We start from the raw sequence: 20,654 nt of genomic DNA on the forward strand, positions 1-20,654 counted from the left end.
ACGGTTAAAAGTCTATGTGTGTACGATAGTGAGAGATCATGAGAACGGTTTCCTGCAGAGTATTCGCAATTCCCGAAAATCATTTCATGGTCCCTTTGACGTCCCTCGCGGAAGAAGACGTGTTACAGCAACTTGTACCCTTCCAACAAGTTGCCACCGTCCTCGGCTGGGTTTGGCCCTACCAATGAACCTGTTCCATAATATATTGCTATTTTCTTTAGAAATTCTACCGCCAATATTGTTTTCTGACTACCCGCACCTTCACGCGTTCCCGCTGGTGAGTATTCGCGGAACAAGGGCGCTGTAATTTCTATTTTACTACACATTTTATTTTATAGTTCTTACCCCCAACTTTATGGACGATCTTCCATTGCTCGTTATTGAGTATATTCAACAAGCTAGTTATATACAAATACATTTTATTACATTGATCTGATGGTATCAACAATGAAACCAGTGGTTGTTGTGTACCTACAGGCATCATGGACTACACCAAGTAGTGGGTTCCCAAAACCCATTTCCTGCAGTTCTGACATAGAGTCTGTCTTTCTTTTGAAAATAGCAGCACTAAGCAGGAGTTCTCTGAAAAGCAGGCACATTATCGCCCAAGTTGTTGCCACTTGTAGGAGTACACCAACTAAGGGGGGGGGGGTATGTTTATTAGGAAGAAGAGGAAGGGGAGGTTAGTCAGGCAAAGAGCCGGTTTCCTATTCAAAAAAAAAAAGAATGAAGGAAAAGGGGTAAAAGAAAAAAGCTACGCTAAGGGGGGGGGGATATGTTTATTACGAAAAAAAAAAAGAGGCAGGTAAAAAGGGGTTCAGAACAGCGGAAATAGAAAGGCAAGAAAACGTCGGGTGGCTTATAATGAAGAGGTAACAAGTGGAGATGTTGCATCTGTTGTTGCCGCATGCTTTGAAGTAATTCATATTGCATCAAACGCATTGCGGTGTAGTACATATCGTAACTGTTTTTTGTTGAGGCAATGTCAGTAAAGCACGGCACCTGTGGTAAAGCACTGCAAGATCCTATACGTCTGTCAGCCGGCCAATGTCCGAAGCGACGAGGGTATACCTGAGCCTAACTCAACCGTCGAACGCTCGGCTGCTTAGCCGCACACTTAGCGCTCTTTTCTACTTATTCCAACCACTTCCCAGCCCAATACTATATGAAAGAATGCGGATCACAAACCCTGACCCCAAGTCAGGTCCGAGAATTCTTGCACCGTGCACGAATCCGACTTGTACTCTAACTTGTGAGTCACAGAAACGTTTTCCAGGAACTGTGTTGAAGTTGCATGAGAAAATGTAATCTTCGACGATTTGTTCCTGCTGATTTCTCGTATTGAAACCCTGCTGTCTCCGTCATCCTGGAAGATCATGTAGTGGCTCTTCCCTTATCTTCGTGACACAATATCCTTCCTTACATGATAGTCGATTTCGAACAGCAGGAAGCAAGCACGGCTAGATTGCAAGGAATAGCCATTGTACTTCGTCTGACCAAATCTACCCGTACTTTACAATCAGTGATTTATCGAGGCCCCATCCACTTCCTAAAACACCCAATGTTTGGCGACAGGTTGTCGGTACGATTCCGGCCGAAAACACTATCAACTTGGTGGCAAGGTACAAGTCGCTTACAGACATTTGTACTCAAGCGGCGATGATTTTCGCACGACGAAAGCTTTTGAAAACGATAAATTGGACAACACTACCGCAAGTATGTACCAACCCGCCCATTTGTTAACAGGTATATTTGCTCAGACACGCTGTATTTTCAATGGACCTTAAATACGGTGTGCCGTGTGCTGAACTTGGGCGCACGTAAAATAAGCATCAGGTGGGCAAAATTAATGCACAGACTGACCACTGTTTCGTCGCTCATGATCATAGTTGTCTCGCTATGTAAAGCAACAAATTATGAATTACAGGAAAGAGAGAGAGAGAGAGAACCTCATGCAGCAAGCAACGATCTTGCACTGAGCAAGACCTCGTAATGCTCTAATATGCCATCCGTTGACACTGTTCGGTTTCTTAGTCGGTGCAGTGCGAACCTCTGAACTGTCTCGAAACAGAAAGGTGCCTCGGATCCGCACAAAAATCCTACTGCAAGGCGCACTGCGAGCGTCAGCGCATCCATGTAAACGATCTTAGGACACTTCCGAGGCCAAGCGCTCCCACGCATTGGATAGGCCGGTAAGCACGCCAGAGTAAGATCGAGCCTAATGCTTTCTGCGTGTCTGCAACCTCACCATTCCAGACGCTCTGCCACGACTCTCATCCATCCATTGCATTCAATATCCTGTGCTCGCTACCGAATGGTTTCCTGTGCTCGGCTAGTGATCTACTGCATACGTGCCTGCTGAAGCTCCCCTGTAAGGCAAGACCAACTTGCACACACGCGTCTCACAGCTTCACCCACGATCATTCCTGTCCCATTGTTCACCGCACACCGCCGCTCTTTCTCTGCCGGTCGAGGCTGCCTACGCCACGGCATGTTTCAGCCTACGCCTCGCACAGCCTCAGCCTCGCGACCCCTGGGACTCTCAGAGCTTCGGATCCCGTGCTGGTCGAGGCATGGACAACGACATCGACAGCGCATCACTCTCTTCCCTGCTCTTCTTGGACTAACGAATCGTCATTCTCGTTGCTCACCAGCTGTGATGCTTCGCCAACATGTGCCGTGCCCTGATCCTGTTCAACCGTGCACGTCACCCACGGTCGCTCACGCTCTCCTCCTCCATTGAAGTCGTAGTTTTCTTCTGCTGTATCGCCGCTGCGTATCTGAAGGGATGTGATGTCGCGGACCGTGGACAACGACGACGATGGACACGCGCCTGTAACACCTACTCCTCAGTTCTACCGGCACCGTCTTACCATGAGGCCAGGAACACCTGCCATTCCGTCACCGGATCTGGGGAGATTCCGTCACCGCCGGTCAGGACTCGTGTAGGGGGAAACCAGCTCCTCTACATGTTTATGGGTGAAAGTATATTCTGTTCAACGAAACTCGCTACATTAACGTTTTTTGTTCTTACTTGTAGCGTAATTAACATGTTTCTTCCAAAAATAGCTCAGGCCAGTTTTAAAGTGCTGAGGATGGCGCGTGAGAATACATTCACAACACACATGTTGTTGCGTTGACCTGTGAACGAGGCTAGTCATTGAGATCGCAGCGAGTAGCAACCATTTCGAGTAACAGAAGCCCGCAGAGAAGAAATACGAAGTACACGGTCAAGGTATCTACAAAGTCACAACGCAGCGGATACACCGTTCATGCCACCGAAACACACGCCACATCAAGAAGGAAGACGCTGCGCTGTGAATTTTTACCGAAGCACGGAGTTGGTAACCATTCCTGAAGAAGTATAATATGAAACGAACACCGCCACCACATAACGGCGTTCGGTGCAAACAAAAAAAGAAAGAATAGAAATAGTAGAAACACAAACGTATGTACACATCACTTCCGGTGCAGCGAGATCATCGTTCCAACACGAATGCTCGGTACTATGATCGAAGAGCGGGCCGGTTTCACGTCAGTTCAGGCAGGAAGGTCCCACCGACCTCCTTGGTTTTGATTTTTTTATTTTATTTAGAAGCTCATCGTACATGATGACCAATAGCGGTAAAATGAATAATTTCTACGGAATAGTTTTCGCGCAAGAAAATCGAAAATCGAGAAAATCCAGCCCAGATTTCGAGTGTATCAGTTTTGCCGTGTTTGCACGCGTACATCTTTCGAGTCTTAAAAGATACTGCAGTGAAATTTTTTATGCTATAGCATGCCTACATGCCAGCAGTCCGAGCACAAATTTGGGGGAACAGCAGCAACGATCTGTGATATAAAAAATGGTGAACATGCTCTCTGGTGCAGTTTTGTTCCAACTTGATTTCTCTGACTGTAGATATTCCTCACTATCATATTTGGTATCACTTCACTCAGTTTTTAATGATCTTTCATCTGATATATATCCGACACGTACGCACGCAGACTAGGGCCGCGTTTTAACGCGCTAATCGTCAGTGTGCGCCTTTTGAAGCAGAATTTTTTACGTAAGGTGAAAGGTCTAACGTCGGGCCATGTCCTGGCAAAATATAAATGAATTAAAAAAGGGGGCCTTTTCGAGAAACGGACGCTCAAAGTCCTCGTTTTTTTCGAAACATACCCTAACATTTGCCTGTTTCAGCAGATACCTGTAGGGCGTATACTCGCGATAGATATAGCAGGTATATATAAGAGCATTAAAAGCTGAGTGAAGTGATACCAAATATGGTAGTGGGGAATATCTACAGCCAGAGAAATCACGCGTCGAAGTTGGAACAAACCTGCGCGAGAGAGCATCCTCGCCATTTTTTATATCACACAGCGTTGCTCCTGCGTCCTCTACGGAAAACTATTCTGTAGAAATTATTCATTTTACCGCTGTTGGTCATCATGTACGATGAGCTTCTAAATATAAAAAAGTAATGAAAATCCAGGAGGTCCCTGCCTGAACTGACGTGAGACCGGCCAGCGTACTATTTTTCGAGGCGAACGTAGCACGCTTCCGCTGTTCACCAATGAGAGAGCGTGGATTTCGGAAGATTTATTTCAAAGGATTGACTTTGCAAAGTGTGTTTTTCCAAGTTTATTTTGACGCTGTGGGTATGTGCATGATTTATGTTTGAAAGTTTGTTTTGGAAGTTGGAATTTTATTAGATTTATTTTTGAACATTGCCGCTGCCACGAATGATAGAGTTATCGCTTCTGAGTTGAAAAGAGAGAGGGGCGTCTTTTTGTAGCAATTATGATATATCCAAAGTGCTACAAAAAGACGCCCCTCTCTCTCTTCAAATCAGAAGCGGCAATCCTATCATTCGTGGCAATGGTTGGCAGACAACGTGCTATGCAGTGAAGTTCTATTCTAAGAGTGTAGGGTTCACGCAAGATGCGCTTCACGTCACGGATAATAATATAACTGCCCACAAGATTGTTGTGTTCTTTCGTATCACACTGTACCTCCCATGATTACAGGTTCCGTGATGTTCTCTTGTTTTCATGTGGTTTCCTTGCTGTACAAAACTGAGGTTTTTCATTGAAACACGGAGAAAGACAACATCTTTCCTTCTGATTAAGAGCTGCAGCCTAAATATGAAATGCGTACAATAGAGACATGACCATAGCATGTGCAGCGCGTTGCAAACCGTCGGCGCTCGTCTATGCAGCGGAGCAGTACCTCGAAATCACCGCTTGCAAGAGCCCGGACCCAGGGCTTTTCGGCATGCAACTTTTCCTCAATTTTTACCATAAAGTGGTGGTGTCGTCGCAGCGAGGACTCTTGTTTGTTCACATGTGCTCAAATTTACACAGGGCCGTTTTCAAAAAGAAGCGAACAGATAAATTAAACAAGGAAATACGAAGCCAATAGTTTTATAACCGAAACGTACTTGTGTTCACTGATCCTGAATACACGTATATCACACATGCGGATACAGCGAATGTTTAAGGTAATGTGTCACAAAATAGACGTTTAAAAATATACTTTGCGGTGTCACTGGTGCTTGTCATCGACAAACTGTTGCCGTAACTTGCAAGCACTTGATGGATTTTCCGTCGCGAAAAATAACGTTTTCTGAATAGAACTCTGACATGTGCCAAGTCAGCGCAACTTTTTTATTTAGTTTGTTATTAAATTTACACAGGGTCGTTTTCAAAAAGAAGCGAGCAGATAAATAGAAAAACGAAATACCAAGCCAATAGTTTTATAACTGAAACGTTGTTGTGTTCACTGATCCTGAATCCACGTATATCACACATGCGGATACAGCGGATGTTTAATGTTATGTGTCACAAAATAGACGTTTCATGGGACGGTCTCGTACAGCCGGGGCGATTTCGAAACTTTCCACAACTATCTTTACGCGTACTGTACACATACAACCGTCAAAGTTTCATTCAGAATAACCAAGTCGTTTTCAAGGAATTTGTCGAAACGTGCCGTAATAGCAGACGACGGAACATGCGCTTCAGTCTCATGCAACGTCACGCATGAGGTCGACCTGCGGGTACGTCGCCGTTGCCATGGCAATCGAAGCCTGCAGAAGGACCTTGGGTTGAGTCATCCCCTTGCTCTCGAAATGGGGACACTCAAACATATATCTCCGCGAGCGGAAAATGTAGCCCGTGCATTGATTTTGGGGTATCCCATAATATGGCGCATAATCGGATATGTGGAAGTTAAGTCACGTGTTTTCTTTCCCCGAGTATTTAATGCGTTGTTTAAATAAACATGCACTCCTTTCCATGTACGTCGTCAGCGACACTTCATTTCGAAACATGATCAGTGTGCAACGGGGAGTGTAAAGGAAGCGTGCGTAATATATTTTTGGTTGGAGGTGTAACGCGACCGCGCGCGCCGATGGCCGGCGACTTCAGGTATGTGATTTTGGGTGGGGCTGTTCTGCGACTTTTAATTTGTCTCGAAGGTTAACATAGTTGTTCTAAACCACCATGTGGGCACTTCTTAGAGTATGCGTTTTTCGCCTGGGAACTGAAAGAAAACGTACAAGAGTTGCCGCGGTCCCCAGTCACTTCTAAAAGTCGTCTACTCCCGCAGGTGCACTTCGCGCGCAAAAGCAGACGACTTCTGTATCCTATCACGGACTTTCCCGCAGGGCGACGTAGCAGTTCGGGTTGTTGCCAACACAGACCGCGGCATGCTCTGCAATCTTTATCAATTTAATTCGGTTGTTTAATAACCGTGACGTGCTTTGTCGGGTAAATTTGCGGTATTCCATTTTCAACAAAGGGCAATCGAATGATACACTTTATGAGAGGGGCAGGGGGTACGAGACCGTCCCTTTAAAAATATACTTTGCGGTGTCACTGGTGTTCCGACAAACTTTTGCCGTGACTTGCAAGCACTTGATGGATTTTCTGTCGCGAGAAATAACGTTTTCTGAATAGAACTCTGACATGCGCGAAGTCAGTGCAACTTTTCTATTCATTTTGTTATTAAATTTATGCGGAGTCGTTTTCAAAAAGAAGCGAGCAGGTAAATAGAAAAACGAAATACGAAGCCAATAGTTTTATAACTGAAACGTTGTTTTATGATCATGAAACGTTGTTGTGTTCACTGATCTTAAATACACGTATATCACACATGCGGATACAGCGAATGTTTAATGTAATGTGTCACAAAATAGACGTTTAAAAATATACTTTGCGGTGTCACTGGTGCTTGTCACCGACAAACTTTTGCCGTGACTTGCAAGCACTTGATGGATTTTCAGTCGCGAGAAATAACGTTTTCTGAATAGAACTCTGACATGTGCCAAGTCAGCGCAACTTTTTTACTTATTTTGTTTGATTTGTGTTTTCTTTCTTTTTGTTCTTCTTGTCAGAAACAGAAAGGGCATTTCCTATTTTCCTCCAATTTCAGCGCAAAACACATTACCCTACTACAATGACCATAGGTGGGAAAAAATTCAAAATTTTCTTTGTCGCGCAAATTGTCAACCTCGTTAAGTTCACCGTCACGTAATGTGCAAACCTGTGGAAAGAAACGATGAGTCTCACCTTCAGTTCCCTCTTCCATGCTTCTGCTGATAGCAGCAGTAAGGTTGAAACGACACAGCTATGTGAAGCAACAGTGAGGAGATAATAAGAAAACACCGGTCACCGGGTGTTTCGTTCCTTTACTTTTCTGTTTTTTTCTTGTGCGTAACTTGTCGTAGGACTGCCCGGCCGGCAGTTTCGCCGAATCGGAACAATGGTTCTTCTTTTCCAGTTTGCTATTTCCAGGTAGCTAGGCTGTTTTGTGATACTATAGGATCCATCTTCAAGTCGTGCTGTTTCTGCATGTATTAGGTATGGAAGAAACATTGATTCGATTCAAAATTCAAACATATAATCCCGTATTCGATTCGATGCAGAGTTGTGCACCTCGATATCCGAAATATTCTAGTGTTTGTTCGCACAGCCGAAATATATTTGACAATGTACGATTTGGCCTTAACGCCTTCAAGGGTGCTTGCTGTACATATCAGTCTTCACCAGAGCGGACAGAAGCGGTGCACTTTCGCGTTCTTTATTCTGTCACGCTCGTGCCAGTGGGCGGGTCGCTCACAGACTGATTTTGATCCGCATAAGTAGACCCAACTTCGGTTCCCAAGAAAGGGAACATTTTTCGTGAACTTGGCAAAGTTCAAAACTCCTCCCCACTCGACGTCATCTATTGAACTTAGTTCAGCGTTGACGAGTCTAGCACCCCTAGTTGTGCACAACACATAGACATGCCAAGCAGGACTGCTAGGCATGTCTGCGTACTGTGCATTGAGAGAATTTGCAGAAACTTTGGCAGAAATCAATAAACACCTACTTGTCTACGTACCCACCTACGGAAGTGGCAGTAGTATTCCTTCTGCTATATTTCTTTTCCGAACTGTGCCAACTTCTCCAAGTCAATTGTAGCTCCCTCACCGTGTTCGCAGTCCGTGTTAGTGTACTGAAAGCCACCTTGTCAACCTATGACTTGAAAACCCGAGACGAGGTAGGGACGAAAACAGACACACACAAACGCGGTCCCAAACTCAGCTCACCACCTTATCAGTTTCCTTTTTCTCGCCCTTACATATGGCAACAAAACGGCACAATGTTCGTTCTGTTCGAACTTTCACACACACACACACAAAAAAAAAAAGAACGATGTAGCTACACACAGGATAAAAGTCCAAACTTCTTTTGCTCTGGTACACCTTGAGATCAGCTTAGCCATCGAGAAACTGCAACACAATTTCAGGACCTTATTCTATTTAATGCGAGATAAGGCTGGTCATCTGGTACGGAAGTGGCGTTATTACTCTATATATGTTGCGAGAAAGGAAGGCTGTCATGCCTCCCTTCCAGAATACAGGCCTGGATAACATGTTGATGCGTGTTCTGTTGCAGCTCCTAATGCGCATACTGGCATTCAGTGGTGGCATGCGGATGTAACACCAGTAAAGCACACGCTCGTCAAGCGGACCCGTCTTAATTTAGGTGCGTTCGTCGTGAAGCTAATTCTCGAGAACAATATAGATACAGCCGCATCATGTCGCGCGGGTATAGGACGTCTGTGTGCTCTGTTCTCTGTATCCAGCAAGCAGAAGAAACTACTATGCGCCGGTCCCTGTGAAAAATGCTTCCACGCTAGGTGTGCCAATGTCGCGACTAAGGATTATGATTTGTTGTTTGTGAACGATGTGTGCATTTACAAATTCACAGACTGTTCCCAGCGAAGAAATTCTTTAGATGCTGTACCCTTGTCAAACGGCATCCGCCCCGATACGGCCACCCTGCCCGCCACGGATCCTGTTACCGTTGCCTCGTCCGCATCTGCCCATGATGGAACCGACTCTTGCTCCAAGGACGGTGTGTTGGCAATTCTGCTGGCAAAGGTAGATACGCTAACACACACTGTTAACGATATGAGCCAGAAAAACGGGCAGCTTTGTCGTACCGTTCAGTCCCTCGAGAAAGAAACAGCTTGTTTGAGGATAGAGCTTGCAAAGACCAAGTCTGAACTTTTAGAAAGTGTTGACACTCTCCGTGGAACCCAGCCGTTGTTTTCGTCCAACAGAGCTTCATACGCAGACGTCTTCGCCTGGTTTTACGAGTGACAACTCGGCAGCCAAAGACCAAGAAGACAATGGCTCTGGTGGTCGACAACGCCGCACGTCGCAATCCATTTCAGCTATCCGGAACCGCAACGTACCGCTGGACTTTCCGCGTTGCCTTTACGTTGTCTTCTCGTCAGCCGTCTGTGCCTAGTATACAAAATACAACCCGTGACAGCCCTCATGCATCGCTCGACAGTGCCGTGTTCACGACGGTGTCTTCTCGCCAATTACACTGGCCATCAGCACCTCGTACACGGAATCCAAACAGTGACAACCGTGACCGTCGTGGTCCTCCACGTCATCCCTCGCCATCTGTGGGTACGGCGATGTCATCGTCTCTGAGAGTCGCTCAGCGCCCGCGGCCAGAAAGGTCATTTTTTGTAACGCGTTTGGACCCGTCAACTACAACTGATGATATTAATAATGTGGCACGCTATGCACTTGGTGACAGAGCCTTCCGTTGTGTGCGACTCAGAACGAGGGTAAATACTTATTCCTCATTTTGGGTAGAAATCCAGCGAACCGGTAGAGATGTAGGAAGGCAGTTGCCTCAGGACAGAAGCCGCCGATATTTCGAACAGAGACTGTTCTTCTTCTGAAGAAGAACAGTCTTCAGAAGAAGAACAGTCTCTGTTCGAAATATCGGCGGCTTCTGTCCTGAGGCAACTGCCTTCCTATTCCTCATTTTGTTTGACCACTAGCGCTGGAGATTTTGAAATGATTAATACGCCAGAGATTTGGCCTGAAGGCTGCCTGTTCAGGATTTTTCGAGGCAGACTCCTTCCCAACGAATGATGACACGAGACTCAAAATACTAAGATAAACGCCCGCAGTGTGGTTAACAAAATAGAAGAAATATAAATGATGCTGTTGCTATATAACCCTGATATACTTTTGATAACTGAAACCTGGCTTCACGGGAATGTTCAGGACAGAGAAATTGTTTCCCCATCTCATGTCCTTTTATGAAAGGACAGGTCCAGCAGGGGTGGTGGAATAGCCATTGTTCTCAGAAAAGAAGTTCATTATAGCCCGATGCCTGAAATTCAAAACGTTGAATCACTCTGGGTCAAAGTTTTTGTTTTTGTTTGAGGAGATGATTGTTGGCGTGGTGTATAGGGCTCCCAACTCTGATATTCGTGTTCTTTCTTCACTGGGTCATTTCTACTCGCAGTTGTGTTCTACCCTACCTTTTATTCTAATAGGCGGAGATTTTAATCTGCCTTGTGTCGACTGGGAAAGTTGTACGCCTCTAAGTGGGGCTTGCGCCAATACAGTATTTGCCGATTTTATATTCTCGTCAGTGTTGTCCCAGATTGTTCACAGTCCGACATGTATCACGCAAAGGGGCGGATCTATTCTGGACCTTGTTTTCATATCTTCTCGAATCGCTTCCAAGCCCTTTTCCGTGAATATACGTACATGATGGCATATCAGATCATCGCATGCTGTCTGTTTCATGCGAACTGGCACAACCTGTCTGCTCGTCCCCTGGCTTTGAAACGTTCTATGACTTTAACCACGCTGATGATGCAAGTATTATCGATTATCTGGCTTGTAATTTTGACGGTTTCGCGGACATGTTGGACAATTGCGACAACATAGACGAGGCCTGGATAACTTTCAAGGGTCTTGTTGACACGTGTATGCAGCTGTTCGTACCATACCGAGTTAAGGAAGTGCGGTAAAATAACCCTTGGATCACTCGAAGAGTCTTACAGCTAAAGCGGCGGGTTTCCACAATGCGGAAACGTAAGGTTGACAGCGCATGTATATCTAGATTGGAAGAAACACTGAGGGCGGAGATTAAGTCTGCCAAATTTTGATTTTTTATTGTTACCATGCATAATTACCTTAAAGAAAGTCCCGAGAAATTCTGGCGCTAAGAGGTCCGAAATCATGCATTAATCGATCACTCATAATAATGTCGAGACCGATGATCCAGGGCTTATAGCGCATACTTCTCAAATGTTTTTTTTTTTTTTTTTTTTTTACAACAGACAACGGGGACACGAACTTGGCTCTTGTTGATAAGACTGTTTTTATTCCTGATCTTGTTATACCTGAGGAAGGAATTCTGGTGTCTTTGTTAAATCTGAACAAAAAAATCACAATGTCAAGGTGACACAGCTGCTGCATTTTAAAAACGGTTCCCGATGTGGTGTGCCAAGTAGCTGTTTTTTCTTTTCAACAAATCCTTGTGTCTTGGCAAGATACCAACACAGTGGAAGTGTGCAAACGTTGTACCTGTCTTTAAGTCCCGGAGCGCTTTGTCTCCTCTCGATTACAGACCGGTGTCGTTACTATCGGTTTATAGCAAGTTAATAGAACATTATGTCTGTAATCACATGGCCGGTTATATTGAACAAGACGGCTTTTTCACCAATGCCCGGCATGGATTCAGGCGTGGGATTTCAACTATTACCCAGCTAAATGAAACAGTTCACACGCTACCGTCCGCGGTCCTGTACTTTTTCTTATTTTTATTAATGATTTAGTCAGACGGGTATCAGTACATTGCAAATTGTATGCAGATCACTGCATTGTGTTCAATAGTATAAACACTGTCCAAGATCAGGTAGTACTTAATGACTCAGTGGGTCGCATATCTGAATGGGCCACAGAATGTCAGATGGATCCGAATCCGGTTAAGTGTGTTCAAATGACAATTACACACAAACGCTGCCCCCTTTCTTACTCCTATTCACTAAATAACGTGCCACTCCGTGTTGAGAATGCGTACACGTATCTCGGAGTTATCTTCAGACCTGCGTTGGAACAACCATGTGGGTGACATCACGAGCAGAGCAAGTAGGCGCCTCTGGTTCCTTAGACGCTTCATGTGACACAGTAACCGTACGACAAAGTTAGCAGCGTACCAATCACTCCTCCGTCCCACCCTTGAGTATACGACGTGGTCTGGGACCCTTACACAGTGTCCAACATTAGGAAGTTGGAACGCGTGCAAAGGTTCGCCCTTCGCTTTATCTGTGGCTCATACGATATGCGATCATCTGTTACTGCTCTATACAAACAGGTTAGTATTGAGCCGTTGGCACACCGTCGGAAATTGCATAGACTGAAGCTGTTCTTTTAGATTTTAGCTGGCGAATTGAAAATCGATTATCGAAATTTGTTTTCGCTGAGTCCCATTGAACAGAGCAGAATTCGCAATTGCCGGTACGTAGACAATTTTCGACCCAGGGTGAATTGCTATCAGTATTCTTCCGTTCACCGCACTGCTATTGAATGGAATGTACTTCCAAACAGTGCTGTATGTGCCCAGACGTCGCAGTTTTTTTATGATGGCTTAGATGCTATATATGCGACTTAGTGAAATTTGTACATTCATGCCTTGGTCGACCTCAGTTGGCTGGCATTATTGATAAACAAAAATAAAAATATATAAATACATAAAATTCTGCATGCTGCACAAGCCCATATAAGGAAGGAATGTGGTCACATTTAGTATGGCTCGAAACTCTGTTTCGTTCGTTTAGGTGTTTATCAAAAGCCACCACGAAACATATTTTCACTCTCCGGCGTATTGAAACTGCGTAATCGAGCTTACAAAACACACGCACGAACACACACTCAGAGAAAGCAGCTTCAGGCGTGTCGTCCCCTTCTTCTTTCTCTCTTTCTTCCTTCTCCGCGGACGCCCTTATGCTCGCGCTCTTGATAATGCTTATGAAACTCACTTGAGCTGCACCAGTCACGAATCACATGGTTGGCGAGCAGGATACGTCACGACGTTACCCTCTTCCCTCCCTCATTCTTGGATATACTCTTTCCTAGAGTGGAGCGGTTTTGAAAGGTGTGCGGAAGAGAGGCCCTGGCGTTCTTTGTTCTTTCACAGGAACTTATTCTGTCTGATGCAGAACGCGCCGGAGCAAAACAGAAAATAAAAGAAATACATAAATGTTGCGGTAACCTCAATTCTTCTTTAACTCTCAGGGATATGTACCAACGATCCCATGCCGTTCAATGTTCACGTGTATCATTTCCTTCTTCTTCTAGATATGCAAACGTGGAGAATGTGTGCCTCGAAAGACAACGGGGAATCGACGACGTCCTAGGTCTCCTAAAGCGCAACACAAATAAAGGATGTTAAACTCTGAAAGAAATATATCGTTAATATTTGAAACATTGTGGACGTTCGACGTATGCAAGCTGTACATACTCGACTTTCTAAGGAAAGAAAGACAATTGAAACGGTTATATTGTTTATCTTGTGGTCGTGTAACATGATGTCGCGCGATAGGGGGACGCCCCTATCTTTTGTTACGCATGTGCGTAGGCCTTCGGGGGACGGTTACGCTGAGCAGTCCCCGGGAGGCTGGCGGACGGCTCGGAGCGGAACACTCCCCAAACATCAGAAAAGAAAAAGAAAAGCAAATACGTCACCTTAGAGATTTACGAGGATGTTATAACGAGAAGGCGCCTGTTACTCGCCATGACCTGTGCCATCTTCAGCGGGCAGCGACGCCGCGTCGATGGATGCGTTGAAGCTTTGAGATTGCGACGAACTTGTGCCGGAGTCCTCTTTCTCTTCGTCCTGCTCCAAGATGCGACGATGTACTCCTTGAGATCTGTGACGTGGACTGGGCAAGACCCTTCGCTAGTAGTCTATAGGTAGCAGGTGTAAGTTGCGCACTCACGCTGTACGGTCCGTCCCGCGTATCGCACGCGGTAAGGTTGTCGATCCGCGAGAGAAGCTGCAAAGCCCCTCGCGGCGTCGCTAAGTGGATGCTGTATGCTCAGGACTAGGTCTGCGACGCGGTATACGCGGTATGCTACCTGGTATAGATCCTTGTTATACTGGGATGCTTGCTCCTAGTCGTGCGACATGAAAACTCTAACGAGCACAATGAACTGCAGTTGAAAGACGGTTGGCGGACAGCGGGACTGGACTCTGTCTCTGTTGCTGTATAATTTCGTTCGGACCTTAGTGTACGGCTTGCAAATACCACGGGCCGAAGTTCGCCATCGTGCTGCTGTAGCAACACCGTAGACAGTCCGTAATCGCTTGCGTCTGTCTAGGGAACAAGGAGATTAAGATATGGGAGATGCAGACAGGTAATCTGCGCTATCGGTTCGTCAGGGCGGAGAATGCATTCTTCTGTGCTTCCCCAATGTCCAGCGCGCACTTTTCCGCAATCGCCAGGATAACGGACGCATCGAGTCCAAGCGATGCGATATGAAAATTGTCTATAAAATCCAATCACACCAAGGAAGCTATTTACATCCTGCGGGTGGCGGTTAGTCTATATTGCAGCTTCCTCTCGTTTCGCCTGACCTCGCCGTCCTCCACCGTGAACCTAGCAATGCTTGTTCGAGCATTTCCTGTTGTTCCAAGGTACCTGGAAATCCTCGCAGACCCTCGTCCAAGGCTGCAGTTGCAACGGCAGGTGTGTGGTATTCTGTTCCGCAATGCTCTCCAACGGGTAGATATCGTCCAGCGCTGCGAAGTCCACCAGCGGCTTCCTGCGTCGGCTTATCGCTGTTCCCAGTCGGTTCCCGGTTTCGCCTTGAGCAGACGTCCTGGGTTTTCTTACCAGTCCAACGTCGGTCCATACCAAAGTTTGTCCACTCCAGGAACGGGTAGAAGGAACTGCTGCATGAATGCTGGTAGCCTCAGTGACATAAGTCCAGAACGACTCCCATCCAGATAATAAAGTCACGTCTAAGATCATCGCACCTGCCAGTCTAGGAAGGTAAAGAAAGAGTTTCAGGGCCAGTCGTCTATCGACGCTCAAGGTAAGGCATACCGCACCACCGCAGGAACCGCACCAAAGGTGAGCCTTAGGCGAGTCCTGGTCGCCCGCACTGAGATATTCCGCTTCCGGCACCAAATGAACCTCTGTGTGCAATAGGAGAATAAGTCGATCTATCCCCATTTTAGTATTTTTGCTGCAAAGACATCTACATACCAGTATGTACCTGCCAAAGGAAATTTAGGACTGTATTGCAATTTATTGACCCGCTACAAAAAGGGTACGAAACGGGATATGCATGTGTGTGAATGGGACGGATTATCGGATCAGGATGCTTTTCTACGCACGCATGCAAATGCTCTAGCTTAAACTTTGCTACGATGTGGACAGGGATTTCGACTTCCACTCGAGAAATATGTTCTCCACACATCACGTGATCGTGTCAGCAGTGTCATGGAGCGTTGTAATCGAAAAAACGTGTGCACTAATGTAACAAGTCATATTATGCTGACCATCTAGGACATTATTTTCGAGGTTGTGCTCCTTTAGTAGCCGGATAAGCCCCATCCTGGCCACTCCACTGCACAAAGGTGAATTCGCCCTACCTGGCATCACCGTCAAGGTTCGACTCGTGAAAAAGTATTTTCAATGCGTTAGCATTAGGACTGTGTCCGTGTGTGAGATGGTGAAGCCTCACTGAGGCAGAGATATAAGTGCATATTTAAATGAGATATAAAAGGGTAAATGGAAGTAAATGATTTAAAATTGAAGTAGTCGAAGGTAATTAAGAGGTTGCTAGAGGTAAGAGGCTTTGAAAGTAATCCGAGGTAATTAAAGGCAATTAAAGCAAGAAAGCTGAGTTAAAGGTAATGAATGTAAGATATATGTAATTAAGAGAAAGATGAAATGAAATTAAAGATTGCTGAAGGTAATTAAATGTGATTAAAAGTAATTAACGTCAATTAAAGAGGAATTGATGGTAATTAAAGGAAGCAAGCGAAATTAAAGTGATTAAATGAAAGTCAATATTACCTATGGTATCCTGCGGTTACCGTCGAGTAGTAGGAGTCCAGAGATTCTGCGACAAAAGATACTGGTGACCACAGGTACCCCCCCCCCCCCCCCGCTCCAGATAGGAAGGTATTTGGAGCAAGATACTTTGCGCCAAGGAGGAGCGCGCGCCAAGACCGTCCAGCGCGTCGCCTAGAGATGTCTTTCCTTCTCGCGTTTGAACATGCATCAGCATGCAAAGTACATCTTATTCCTTTTCCACATCATTTATTACATCCCTGAACGAGGAGTGTATACATACAACACTTAACATAGCATACTTTCTTACTCAAGACATACAATCAACAGACATACACATTTGTACAGGTGAAACATATTTTATTAATGCAATTTTATTAAATCCAACGGTGCTGGGGATTGTCAATTGTGTTGCCAATCTGCGTGAAGGAGAAAATCCTAGCGAAAAAACCTTCACACCTGAAACAGAAGAAACATACAAGACAACAAAGATGCTACAGGGTGGCAATTAAAACATTAGAACAGAACATACTCACACATTTTCTTCGTTGATTTGGCAGCTTCCATAAGGGTATGAATCAATGGCATTGAATTGATAACGTTTATCATCATAGGGCATGAGAGCAAGCTTCGTATTCTTCAAGGTATATATGCACTGGTGTTTGCTACGTATTAATCTTTGCACATGAGATACTTTTTCACTATTGAACAATACATTTTTGTACATATCATGAAACAAATGCTTACGGAGTATATCCTTCTTCATTCCTTTTGCTCAAGCAATTTGATAATCACCAACCAACTTTATCGAGTACATTTTAGCCTTTAGAGCAACCACCTCCTCAATTATGCGACCGCCAGTCTCACACTTGAATCTAAACAACTTACCCTTATTTTTGTCACTGTACAATGTATGATCTCCAGGTCCAGATGTTCATCTGCAATTTTCTTCACTTCACCCTCATAATCGTCAGTCATCAACTCTAGAATAAGACTATCAGTGTCCGTGTACATGGGAATGACTGAACAGGAGAGCATGCTGTGTAGAGTATAATAGAGGAATTCATACATGACAAACTTCGAGTGCTCGAGCACGCAGAATCTAATCTGCAATGGGAAGTTACATTTGATAGTCCTTTTTTCATCTCATACAGCACACTATTCTCAGATAGAATTTCGAAATGAATGCAGTCATTTGAACTGCTCTACCGCTCAGCCTCCTCTAGACTAAAGGCTACCTTAATGTTCCTGAAACGAGTAGGATTAAGAAGACTTCTTCTAAAGATATTATTTATAGATAGCTTCATCAAGCTCTTCTCAAACTCTGTTTGTGCTGCTCTGCGACGCCCGATGCTCATCATGATATATGGTTCAAATATCTTGCTCTGCTTGAATTGTAGTACTTTATGGATCTTGCCCACTTTCATACCCAATCTATAGTACAACCCTAGCAAGCGATACTGCACAACATACCCTGTTTTGTCCATACATGTGAGAAGCAACTTCTCTTGGGTGGGTGTCCTGTATTTAAGGTGCTCGATTAGTTGATGTTGGTATGTTGACAGCCAACTTGAGTCCACCGTCTGCTTGAGCAGCGCCAGCGGGAAATACCGGGTCTTCTCATGCAACTCTGAAGGGTACACTAGATCACATACATATATGTAACTGATAGCTGCATCCTCTGGGTGATTAACAAAATAGATACTTGAGAACTTTTCTTCAGGCACCCATTCGAACCCTGCAACTGGAAGGCACTTTGTGAGACAACCACCATACAAAGAATTGGCATCATAGTAGGCCAAATAGCTCGACGGTTTTTCTTCATCGTAGTCAGGGCAATGCTTATTGTTAGCTCGAGCATAGCGTTTGATTGCTGACAAATACCTCCGCGAATGGAGCCATCAATGTTACGGTACAGTTCTTCATCAGTGAAGACCTCTATTTCTGCTGAAGTGTGCTTTAGAAGCAGCTTGCCAGCTGAAATCTCGGAAACTCACAAAGCGAAGCACTTCCAACCCATACGTCTTCAAGGACAGAAACCTAAAATGCACCATTACATCAAACAACAATAATGTGTCACATAACAAATAAAGGTTGTTGTAACCGGCGAGAGTCCTGCACGAAAAGTGATTAAATGTATCCTGTGCATATAGGCATAGTCGTCGTCGCTGACAGGTGTCCTAGTTAGATCATTAAAAAAAGTGACGAGACAGCTAGCAAGGTCCGTTCCAGTCAGAGGCTTCGTCTGGACTGCTTTATCGTTTGGCCAGCGGAACGGTCGCGGCACGAGATGATCTGGGCAGGTGACGATGAGCTGATGACGGTAGCGGTGCCGCTACAGGGTCCCGCTCCTAGCGCAGCGGTTGTAGTTAAACACCACAGGCCCCCGGAGGCCGTTGGACGGAGGCAACAAGAATGTCGTCGATATACGCGAATGTAAATGAAAGGCTACGTGTGACGGCGTCAATAAAGCGTTGAAACGACTGGGCGGCGTTGCGGAGGCCGAAGGGCATACGAAGAAACTCGAATAAGCCAAAAGGTGTAGTAATGGCTGTCTTCTGAATGTCCTCTTCGGCAACCGGACTCTGATGGTAGGCTCGTACCAAGTCAAGCTTCGAGTAGATGGTAGAAAATTAGAAAAAGTAGATGGTTCCGTGCAGAAAAGCTGTAAAATCGTGCACATGCGGGATACGGTAACGGTCTGGGATTGTGACACGATTCAGGGCACGATAATCGCCGCAGGGGCGCCAGTCGCCTGTCTTCTTGGGCACCATATGAAGAGCGGAAGCCCAACTGCGAGACGAAGGCCGTATGATACCCATGTCCAGCATGTGGCTGAACTCGTCACGGGCTATCTTCAGTTTTTCCGGTGCGAGACGACGTGGGCGAACGAAAACTGGCGGACCCTTGGTGCCAATGTGGTGGACGACCGAGTGCTTTACCGGGCTGGTCCAATCGGGTAGGCGAGTTAGCTCCGGGTACTCCTTCAAGATTGCATGGAAGGGATTTGTCTCGTCATGGAAGAATGATATTCCCAGAAAAGAAAGTGAAGACGATATTCCGGGCACAGCAAGATTGGTACTGGAATCGATGAGACGGCGGTTACGCATATCCACTAAGAGGTGATGGTGGTTCATAAAATCGGCGCCCAGGATTGGATGGGAGACACTGGCCACCAGGAACACCCAGCGAAATGTGCGGCGCAAGCCAAGGCTTATCGTTAGAAAACGTTGTGCAAAAACAGGTATTTGTGAGCCATTAACCGCTGTGAGATGGCACATGGCAGGGCTCCGTCGGTCTCCTTTGGTAGCGGGACTAACGCTCACCTCGGCACCTGTGTCGACTAGGAAACGTCGTGCCGAAGTGATGTCCCGTATGTAGAAAAGGCGACTGGACGAAGGATGGGGCCATCGGTCGCCATCAATGGTTCACGGCAGGGTTTCCCGGCTGCCACGAACATGGGAGGAAGCAATGCCGTGCATCGGCCCCGAATTTCCGATGGTACCAGCAGATTGTATGAGCTGAGCTGGAATCGCGTGGAGTCGGTGAACGGTGCAGTAAACGATGAGGACTGCGACTTGTACGGCGGCGAGAGAAATCGCGGACGTGCGGCTAGACATGGGAGGCGGCAATAAGTGCGGCTAAGTTCTTGACCTCGCGACATAGTTCCGCAACGTCAGAGGAATGCGGCGGCTGCGTCGGTGGTGATGGTGACGGCTGTGCAGAGGTGGCGGGGATGACTGCAGAAACCGCGGGGTTGGCGACCTCAAACACAGCGTCAGCCAGGGTAGCAAGTTTGTCCAGGGACATGTCAGAGGCCGTGGCTAAAACCATCTGCACATTCTGCGGCAAGCGCTGCAAGAATAGTTCACGGAAGAAGGTGTCGTCTGTCCCTGTCGGCTGGGAACCCAACGGCTGACGCATGCGCCTTAAAAGCTGTGTTGGACGACGATCCCCCATCTCCTCAGCAGATAGAAGTTGCTGAATGCGAGATCGGTCGGAAGCCGTGGTTCGCTGGAGCAGCGCTTTCTTCAGCTGATCGTAAGGAGTTGTGGGTGAAGGGGCCGCAAGAATGTCATACACCTCTTCTGCAGCAGCAGCTGTAAGGGCTGATATGACATGGTAGTATCTGGTTTGCTGTGAGCTCACGCCGGCAAGGTTGAAGTGGGGCTTGAAGAAACCACCCAGACAACCATCAACGTCCCCAGGACATCCCAGTTTGGTCATAACGTCGAGGTCCATGATGGATATCCACTGCATATCCCCTGGA

At 46.0% G+C, this 20,654-nt stretch overlaps 1 protein-coding gene across 1 annotated transcript in view; it reads left to right on the forward strand.

Moving 5' to 3' along the window:
• The window catches only part of LOC135374252 (A disintegrin and metalloproteinase with thrombospondin motifs like), a 74,701-nt gene extending 60,936 nt beyond the window's left edge, over nt 1–13,765 (forward strand). The window contains exon 5 of the mRNA XM_064607248.1: nt 13,659–13,765. Coding sequence (XP_064463318.1) covers nt 13,659–13,742 — 84 coding nt within the window. The 3' untranslated portion in view covers nt 13,743–13,765. The remainder of the gene's footprint in view (nt 1–13,658) is intronic.
• The last annotated feature ends 6,889 nt before the right edge of the window (nt 13,766–20,654 follow it).

Source organism: Ornithodoros turicata, unplaced genomic scaffold (genome assembly GCF_037126465.1).
Source record: "Ornithodoros turicata isolate Travis unplaced genomic scaffold, ASM3712646v1 Chromosome49, whole genome shotgun sequence".
NCBI lineage: Eukaryota > Metazoa > Arthropoda > Arachnida > Ixodida > Argasidae > Ornithodoros > Ornithodoros turicata.